General features: G+C 37.3%; 1 protein-coding gene across 3 annotated transcripts in view; it reads right to left on the bottom strand.

Annotated features, from left to right (window-relative positions):
- Nucleotides 1-1,374: 1,374 nt before the first annotated feature.
- The window catches only part of LOC140463463 (G protein-coupled receptor kinase 5-like), a 233,790-nt gene continuing 224,459 nt past the window's right edge, over nucleotides 1,375-10,705 (bottom strand). For 2 of the 3 annotated variants that reach the window (XM_072557445.1, XM_072557444.1), the window contains one exon: nucleotides 1,375-5,081. In XM_072557445.1, coding sequence (XP_072413546.1) covers nucleotides 5,071-5,081 — 11 coding nt within the window. In that variant the 3' untranslated portion in view covers nucleotides 1,375-5,070. Of the gene's footprint in view, nucleotides 5,082-7,233; nucleotides 7,358-10,705 lie in introns of all 3 variants that reach the window. The other variant, XM_072557443.1, reaches the window with a different exon arrangement.

Raw genomic sequence — 10,705 nt, 5'->3', positions numbered from 1 at the left:
GTAGAAAAGAATTGGATAAAAAGCCAAAGATAATAACATCCTCTGTAATCTGGACAGTTGCCAGAACCATGCTTCTCTGACTTTATTTTCTTTCCTCACCCATAAAAACTGTTGTCTCTTTGTGTCTCTGTGTCTGGTGTTTGGGAATTTTTAAAAAATAGAGCTTATGTTTGTTTCAAACCATTGGTTAAAAGTAGGTTGATTACAGTAAATAGTTATCTTCTTGTTAATGAAAGTATTTGTGCGCACATTCTTTTAACTGGAATTAGACTGATAGGTAATTCAGTTGTTCAATCTAATTGTCCCATTTGTGATGATTCCACAGAGAGTGTGGATTGATTTCCTGCATATTATCCCAAGTGAGTTATATTAGATAATAAATGGTATTGTTTTGTTTTCCATTCATTCAAATTTACATCACATTGATCACTAATACTACATTGCTGCATCTCCCACAAAGAAGGATTTACTTTTGGAATAAGACTGCAGACCAATTATGCTGAATTACAATTTAAAAATACCTAAATTCACAATGCTCATATTTATTGAGATATTACTATTGTTGTGTTAAGCACATGTAAACACACTGTTCCCCAGGTAGATTAAACTGAGGGATAAGGAATGTAAAACCAATACATCTATTATTTGCACTGCAGATATAATTAACTTAAAATCAACCTTCTAGAACATTTAATGAGTTGTAATGCTTATATAGGACTCCAATAGCTTGATAGCAGTAAATATGCTTCAGTACACTGAGATGTGATCATTTCAAAGTAAAGCAAACATATAAGAACATCAGCCACTGACAAAGTATATAATTGATAAGAACTGTTACTTCAAGGATATAAAGGATATGTTGTTCCTAATTTGACCCAGCTTATTTGTCGGAAATGCTGCTTCTTCTGCCCTTTTCTCCCCCTGAAGCAGACAAAAATTAAATGGAATTCAAAACTTTTCCGTACCCAAGCCACTTGTGGATACTGTTAACAAGAAGTACAGTTAATGGGATGGTGAATACAGTATCATTTGTTTGATCTTTCAGTTTGGAGTTGGCAAAAACAATCCATCCGTACGGTTTTGCACACACAGAAATGCTGTATATGTGGCTCATCGACATTAATTGTATTAGTTATTTGTTTAAATGATAATAAGGATGTATTTGTTCAGACAAAAGCTACTATGTTGTTTAAAATAGCCTTTATAAACATGATGTTTTGCATTTTGTGTGTGAAGCAAGAAGAAAGTTGGACCCTTTTTCTCATAAAACAAACTCAAGAAAATGGTATGAAGAGGTTTGCAGTAAAAACCAACAGATCATTAAAGACAATCTTGAAGTGATAAAAAAAATCAGGAGTTCAGAAAATCCAGAAATAATGTCAACAACTGTATTTAGACATATAATCATTTTAAATTTACAGATCAAAGATACAGTACTTTCTTCTTTCAATTCAAATGTTCCTGTTTTTATTTTACTAAAAACAACTGTTTTTAATCTAGTTACAGCAGCACTGTGCGTTTTTTTGGACATTAGTTACTAAGAATGAAGAGCAGTCAGAGAAGACAGAAGCCATGGTCCTCAGTACCATCCCAAACCAGAGGGAAAAGATGAAAGTGTAATTCCCTGAAAAGAAGCTGTAAACCTTTGGATACCATAATTGATTGATATTATTAATACAGAACAAATGGCAGTTATCATTCTATTGGAAAACATATAAACTCACACTGATACAAAAAGTGACAATTACATCATTCATTTAAGAATTATTACAAACAGGAAATGTTTGTTTAAAACAGACCTTCTGACATTGATACCAGATAATAGTATGATTAAAAAGTTCTTCACAATTTTCATTCTGACAATTTCAAAACAAAACTTCATGTATCATTTTCCCTCAAGGTTAACTTGATATTTTGTATTTATTTGTTCAATTGGATATTTCTTGCTTTTGTTGGACTTAAGACCTCAGAAAATTAGTATTAATAAAGTGGCAGATCTCACGAAGCATCTGATTGACAATAGACTGATTTAATTGTTTAACAATTTATTTTCACAACCAAGGTGAAGATATGCAAATTTAAATTAAATATGTTAAGAATGTGACATAAAATGCAAAGAAGGGAGAATATTTAAAAACAAATCATGTAGGATTTAATTTGAAATGCATGTTTCATTACTTTAGTAAAGATGGACAAAGTAAATCTTATCCACTTAAATAAACTCTACAGTTGGTACAAGTACTCTGCCAAACTATGACTGAAGTGAAATCAACTCTAAATTGTTTTTAGCTGCAAGATTATTTATTTTGAATTGAATGGCAAATTGTATGTGCTTCTGGCTCATCCTGCAATGATGTCCAAAAATAAACAGGCTTTTCTAAGTCCTACACAGAAGAATGCAAGTTATTCTCTTTCCATAGTTATTTGTGCATGTTGCGTATATATTTCATACTATCCATTTACTACCCCGATCAATAACTTCAAATCTTACTCATCTTCTAACAGCTCTCCAGTACTTTGCCAATTACCAAGCCAAAAAACTGTCTCCCCCCATCACTACATGACACTGTTGTAATCATTAGGATTTTACAGGTAAACCTGGAGACCAGCATCTCAAGGCATCTTTGGATGGAAACTAGTGGAATTCATTGAAAACCCTAAGGCAAAATAAATGCTCGATTTGAATAACTTAAAAATGGATTTTATATCTGAAAATATTAACAACAGTATGTTCAAAACACAAGAGAATTCAGCTTTAGCTGATATTTATTAGAAAGCACTTAATTCAAATTTTGTTAATATCATGCTTCCATATGATATCAAAAAAAAGAATTTTCTAACTTATATTTTCATTTTATTAATGAAAATTGTAAATTCCTGTTAAGTGAATATTATTATTATATCAGTTACCCAACAATACAACTGAATTAATTTTAGTGAAACATTACTATTCATTCTATAGATTACTGAAAATTAAGCAGAATGGGAAACTGGTTTAATTTCAAAAAATTTCCCATTGTGATGGCATTACACATGGGATGTGACGTGCTCAAGATTCTACAGTTTATTGTAATCTTCAAAAACTTTAATACAATTTTGTCACAATACTTATTCAATTAACAGGAATCGACTCTGCACCAATAATATTGTCAGCAAGGTAAATGTTTATTCATCTAATGTTTATTGATGTTTGTAGATGGTCACTTTGGTAGAGGTAACCCTTACACCACATCTGACTGTACAATCTACACCTTTACAAATGACATGATGCTATTTGAACTATACATAAAGATTATGAAAATAAATGTGCCCAGAATTGAGGAGTGAAATAAACTTTTGAATTATTAGTTTCAGCTTTAATTCTACTCTATAGTTCATCATATGTATATTTCCTCTAAAAGGTAGCATCATTTCTCAACACACACAGCTGCTGCTGTGCAGCACTTTCAATGAGTGCAAATAATCCTCAAATTTGATATAGGATATGCACAAAAACATATAACTGCAAAACTCCTAGGTGAGATTAAGGACGCAAAATGTATATTGTGTAGAACCAAGCAGGCATGTGTATTGGTAAGTCTTTAAAAGTCCAGAGGAGCGTACAGACTTATTGTTTACAGACTGATGTATATCAATTAATTTTGGTCCATAAATTCTTCTTATCCATAACATACATTGATAGGGCAGTGGATACGAGACGGGGGGGTTGGGAGGTGTTGATGGCTGCAAGTGTCTGAAATGGCTTTGCATGTTATTTTCTTTCTAAACAATTAGCCTTTAGATCACTATCCAAAGTAAACTTGAATACATAGCTCTGCCAAGACAGCCATCAACAGACGTACAAGAATCACTGAGAATGGTGGTTCATTTCATCTTCCCTCATCATCCTTACTTCTCCTTAATGACTGTCCTTCCCCAGTAGCTGGGCCAGGACTGAAAAGCCACACCAAATTAAGATTCCTTTCCAATTATCGAACTAATTTAACAGCATGTTTCATGACTCTAATACTCCAGTGCCCAAATTGCCACATTTTTCTACTATTATTTAAAATTCCATGAGACTAGTTTCACACAGATCACAACACTTAACGAGTAAATAAGATGCTATTCCAACTAGTCCAAGGTATATGGCATGTTTAAGTGGTATAAGGGTTCAACCAGATTCAGTTTTAGTCTTGTCAAAAGTAGGTTCTTTTCCCCCAACAAGTTTGCATTTTCACTTTGAAAATCCTATTGAATAGTTTATATGCTATGAAAAGCTCCCTAATAATTGTAAAATACATTCACTTTGATTAAAATGTCCCTTTCAGAGAAATCATAGGAAAGATGTACTTGTTAAATAAAAATGAAATAAAAAAGCAATACAAATGAAAGCAACATTTAATAAAATTTCAGGGTAAGACAAACTACAAAAATATAAAATGACTGCAGATATGGCAAAAGAATATGAAAAAATGTTCTATTGCAGATTTAAAAAGTTCTCTTTCATTGTTAAATGCTGAGGAAGTCTTAAATCACAATTCATAAAAATACATAAGATGTTCATTGGTGGAATCAGCACATGGCTTTACAGCTGCTGGGCAGAAAATATACATCCCGATTCTGACTTACTTTAAATACAAATGTACAAAATGTAAACCGAGACAGTTATAGAGAAATTTACAAAACCTCCTTTTTTTTTAATAAAGACAAAATACAGTTCTGGTATAATGCTATATTTAAATACGTGCAAGTGACCATTTTCATTGATTTGCTATTGCAATATTCTAAGGAGACACCATCTTGTTTCAAATGTCATGATCCCAACCTGCAAGACAGACCTGAGAGGAAGTGAGGCAGCTAGACCAACAAAAATGGAGCGGCTCTGTCGTGTGGAATGAATACCCTACCAAGAACTGGTGCTTTCCCGCTAAATAGTTCCAGAAAATGGGAAAAGCTGAAGAATACAAAGAATCACCACACGAACGATGAGCTGAGGACTAGCTATTTCCTCCAGAGTTTGAATTAGCTTGATGGCAATTCATATGATGATTGGAATGGGCCTTCACATTTGTAGTGCTGTTTGAATGACTATGATGATTCTGAAAAAGAGATTACAGTGTATGACCTTGTTTGAATGCAACAAGAAGACAGATGAAATTCTGTTTGAATGAACCAACTGAATAATTTAACTGTAAGTTGCTGCACTGGAGAAATATGGCATTGTTTAGAAACCTTAAGTGGAAAACTTAACCTTTTGCATTACAAAGTAAATTTATGGCAAGGATCTTCTTCCATTTCACTACTATTTCTTTAATTTTCCTTTTCACATGTACACTTGTTAGCTTTGTGAATCACTTGTGAAGCTAAGGCAAGAAGTGACATTTTGTTCTAATGTTAAAAGCATTTCATGGTTCAGCTAAGGACAAATATATTTACCTCCAAGAAGGAATTTCTGGTTCAAGTTATTTTCTCACTCAGCCACCTGAGCATTTACTTCGACTCTATTTTGATACGATATAATAACAATATTTTTGATGTAATGGTATTGCCAAATAATAAATTTGTAATTCAAAATGCTCAGATGTGCACCTTTATAGGTCACTGCTGAGTATGTCTACAATCACTGTTTTAAAAGATCTCTCTCTTTATTGAGCAAAAAATTGGGAGTCCCTTGTAGAGAGCTTTGGGGATATGCAGTCAATGCTGACCTAGCCAGCAATGCCAACATCCTGTGGAAAATGGTACAATAAAAAGACAATGAATCTCCATAGAGTATGGGTAGTTTTTACTTTCTCTGCCTTTCCTGTGATAGAAATGCCAGCCCTTTGTCCAATTCCCCTCTATGTGCATTGTCAAAACTAGGTGGTCAGCTTACAGGAACATCACAGACATCAATCCATGTTTAAATCAACACCATATCCCAACATGTTATGCAGGGAAATATGGGCCTTTTATACACTAAATTGTCTGATTGTTATAGAACTTGTTCCTCAATACTGGGGGTGAAACTGGGATCCCTCCAACATGCTGCCTTTACAACATGTAACTAAACATAAGCAGCAGCAAAGACGTGTAATGCAAATTCACCTTCCTAAAAAGGAGAGTGTTACACTTCAGAAATATGGCAGAATAATCATGAAGTCAAAAAGGAATCATTTTCCACACACTGGCTTGGACTGACTATTTAAAGGTCTTCTCCCATTATTCCGGAGATTGAATCAGTGGTAGAAGAGAGACACGCCAAGCATCCAGCCTGGATTCTTTCACGGCTTGGAAAGATACTTCATTACAGGACCACAATTCCACTCTCCAAAATACCCTGTGCACAGACCCTCCCACACCTGCATTTTCCCTCCCACCCATTTCAATCACGAGGCATGGTTCCAGTGAGACTTCTCCCACTTAACTTCACATCTGGCTCCATCAAGGAATGCCATTGAGGGCTGGATACAGTTGTAGAAGTGGCCAGTGTAGAGTCAGGACAGCTCCTGGCTATTTGACTGGCCAGAAGCTTTTCGAAATGGGAGTGGTGGGCACAGAGATTTCCTCCCTAGATGGGGGCAAGATGCCTGGTTGAAGCTAATTAATAGCCAAATGGCTGTTACAAAGCTGTGGAGTGAGCTGGTCAAGTGAGTGTCAGGTTCGCCCAGCATAGGAGTGGGGAACCTGTGGCCTTAAGGCTGCGTGCCACTGGGTGTGGCCTTTTGAATGAATCCAAATTTTGCAGAACAAATCTTTTATTTTTTATTAATATGTTTTTTTCTTCCTTTATTATTTTTATTTTAATCTTAAAATGAATGTATTTAAAATACCAGACAGTAAAAGAAAATTCAACGAAATAATCCTCACATACTGACTGCCACAATTAAAAAAATGTGAATTTTGAAGAATATATAAATGAAGTTTCTTGGATGCAGCCTTATGAGATTACAACTAACAATAACGTGGCCTTCCAACATGAAAAGGTTCCCCACCTCTGGCCCAGCAGTTCTTACATAGGGCAGGGGTGGACTCTCTCACAGTGTAAAATCCAGGCCATTAGAATCATAGTGAATTTGAAATGATATGACATTACAGGTGGGCACTGCATTGATATAATGGGTGGAGTCTTTTAATTACCAAAGTCCAAGTTGCAATCTTATTCAGGATTTATTCTCACCACATCATACCAAACTTGCTACGTTAACTTAGGTGTTTCTCATGCCCAATTCTGGGCCCATCTTAACACGCACCATAACCAAAACAACTCACCCACTCAGTGAAATCTGCTGAAAGACTGGCTTCCCTTGCAGCAGCACCATATTGAAAAGGCCACGGTGCTGTTGGACAAGTGCTGGCATTCTGAAGTTATCCTGTTCGGTGACAGACAGTCATCCTAGATGTTAGAGAAGGGAAGGATGTGTTGTGATTCACCAACAGGGACCTGAATATCCTGGTGGAATGGGGTGGTGTACAGGAGTGGCCTCCTCTTCCTTAGGACCGTCAGAATAAGCCATGATACCAGCCCCTGGCAACCTTGCCCGAGGTCACCACCCATGTCAGTGGCTCATCCACGGTCCAGAAGAACAGCCGGCAAAGCCGCAAGAAGGTCAATGACCTCGTTGCGCTGCATCAGGGAACGTGCTACGTTCTGTTTCTTCACACTCACTCCATCTCTGCAGCTGCACCCACCTCTCACTAAAGCTCACATCTTGCATTCCTGCAATATCCTCCCTCGCTCCAACTTGCCAAAACAGTAGCCGTGCACATCCTCTGTGCTGCCTTGTCACCTTTTTGATCAGCTGCACTAGGACTAAAAGCACCCACCTTCACCTTAGTCAATCCTTCCCTTTCTCTCATTCTCAGCCTGCAGTCCCTAGTCATGAATTCTGTTACCTTGGGACTCCTGACAACCACATTCAGGTTTCTTGACTTTGTGTCTGCACAAAACACCAAGGTTAGACAGTGTTGAAAAATGTGGTGCTGGAAAAAAAACAGCAGGCCAGGCAACATCCGAGGAGCAGGAGAATCGAAGTTTTGGGCATAAGCCCTTCTTCAGGGATCATTCCTGAAGAAGGGCTTATGCCCGAAACGTCGATTCTCCGGCTCCTCGGATGCTGCCTGGCCTGCTGTGTTTTTCCAGCACCACATTTTTCAACTCTGGTCTCCAGCATCTGCAGTCTTCACTTTCTCCAAGGTTAGACAGTGGCATTGTGATCCTGGTAGCTCTGGATGAGGGGTAATACACACAAAAAAAAAGAATCGCAAGAGAGGTTTGCTATACCCACATAGGTAGAGGCAAATTTAGTGTTGTGCTAGAAGAGCAAACAAGCAGCCCTGAGAGATTGCCTGGTCCAGTCTGTGACCTGGGTGTCTGGCCTAGAACACAGTGTCCTTGCAGGAGTATTCTAATGATACCAGCTATGTTTCAGTGTGTAGCATTACACTGTATAGTGTATGCCCTGTAACGAGATTGAAGATGTGCCATGATGGCGCAGAAACTGGCACATGTTGAACATGGGGCGTGTGTGGCCTCTGTCTTGGAGCATGACCTGAAATGTTGGTGCTGGAGGTTCAAGATGCCAGTTCAAAAGAGCAAGGGGCGAGGTGTAGTTGCCAGGTATCCGCTTGGACTTTTGTGTTGGTAATTTTCATGGTCGCTGACAAAAAGCTGCATACTAATGTGGTGAGATATGCAGTTAGTAAGGGTGAGGATGAGCAATAATCCCCCCTCATTGTTACCTTGTGAGAATCTCGTCTCAACACCTGGAACTCGGTTGGAAAATGCAGCGCGTGGCTGTATATTGAGAAAGACCTCACTCAACTTCTCCTTCTTGTTGGAGCCCATGCCAATCAGGACCTCGTGAGATTCCACTCATCGTCTGGCACAAGTTTCTTGGCTACTGCATCAATTCTTTCCCTATATCTGACAGCTGATCTTCACTTCCCATGTCAAGTTCCCCTTTAGCAAGTATCTTTTTGGCCAAAATAATGTGTCTTTTAACTCAGTGTCTATTTTCTTTGTACTCTGAAACAACTTGATATGTTTATCTGCACATAGATACTTTATAAATATTATTGCAACTTCTGCAAGCTCCAATATACATTGCGAAGCACCATGGGTCTAACCATACTCTAAATATATAAAATGACATTACTTATTTACGTGATAAGTAAAAATTGACTAGGTAATTCATATTAAGAATGTGAAAGTGTATGAGATTGTAAACTCAAAAACCAATTGAATGAACTGAAAGCAAGCTCTTGCAGAAGTTATCTTCAATTATTGAATGGTGTACTGTTTCACCAGGACAAATGTTCAGGCTCTGTTGTCAACAAGAAGCAAAGAGCCAACTGTTGAAATTGCAACATAATTTTGAAGCTGGAATCTAATTCTACAAAGAACTGCACATTCCATCTTGATCTGCATACATTTGCGTACAGAGTGGTGTTTATTAAAGGAAATACATCATTGTACTTGTTTTAGACTAAATTTCTTTGTGTCATGCAAATTTATAGAACAAACATTAAAAAAAGTCAGATTTGCTTACAGGAACATTTGTAATGTGTGCACTTTGAATATGGTAAAAATATAATTGCAAATGTGCACACTGAGCTAGTCCAAATTCAAGAAACTTTATTTGCTTACAAAGGGAAGCTGTCAAAAAAATAGAAAATCAAAAATGAAACACCGTCGCTCAGGTTAATGTCATGTAAAACCTTTGTCATACTATAGAAACACGAGCCATTCAGCCTCTCAAATTCATTCCATCCATTTGAACGAAGTCAATAAAGGATAGATTTGTATCCACTGGAGTTCAGAAGAGGAGGTGGCAACTTGATTGAAAATAAGAGTCTTCTTGTGGCAGAGTCTGGTACTGGGGGTAATTGTTAAAAAATAAGGGGACACCTAATCAGGATAGAGATACAGACTGCTCTATTATAATGTGACAGTTGTGTTGTTCTGCAACCTCGTGCTGTGGAAAATTGCACTGTAGGTGCTAACAGCAAATCGCTATACCTGTTCAGTAGAAAGTCCGCACAATGCAAACAACATCCACAATTTGTCAATCGTGTTATGGCCAATTTGCATTAATGAAACACGCGTTATAGCAGAACAACCTGAGGAGCAAATTTCTTCTCAGAGAGGGTTGTTAGTCTTTGGAACTCTGTTCTCGAAAGGTGGTGCGGGAAGCAGAGTCTTTGAATATTTTTAAGGTGGCAATCAATTCTTTATAAGCATGGGGATAGGGGATAGGCAAGAACATGGAATAACCAGATTAGCCTTAATCTTACTGAATAGCAGAGCTGGTTTAAGTGCTTTATTTTTGCTCCTAATGTGGATGGCTATATATTTATTTATGCCCCAGTCCCACCTGTTTGTCTTTCCTCCAAATCCCTGATTTTCTTACCTAACCTTACTAATGCTTGATCCCTTACTGTCTGTGGTATAAATTAATGAGTTACACTATAAATATGGGAGATATAATTGGGAATTTTTCAGGATGACACAAAAAGTGGCCAGCTGGTTGACACTGAGGAGTACGTCTAAAGGATGATATCAGTAGTTTGGTTGAATGGTAATTGAATTCTGAAGTGCGATTCATTCAAGACCATTCCTTTAGTACCACTAGGTCAAAATCCTGCAACTCCCTCCCCTAATGGCAATGTGGCTGCATCTACACCAAGTAGACAGCAGCAATCCAAGATGGCAGCTCATCAACACCTTCACTACTGAAGCCCA

Source organism: Chiloscyllium punctatum, chromosome 38, assembly GCF_047496795.1.
Source record: "Chiloscyllium punctatum isolate Juve2018m chromosome 38, sChiPun1.3, whole genome shotgun sequence".
Lineage (NCBI taxonomy): Eukaryota > Metazoa > Chordata > Chondrichthyes > Orectolobiformes > Hemiscylliidae > Chiloscyllium > Chiloscyllium punctatum.
This window is presented reverse-complemented; position numbering and strand designations above follow the sequence as displayed.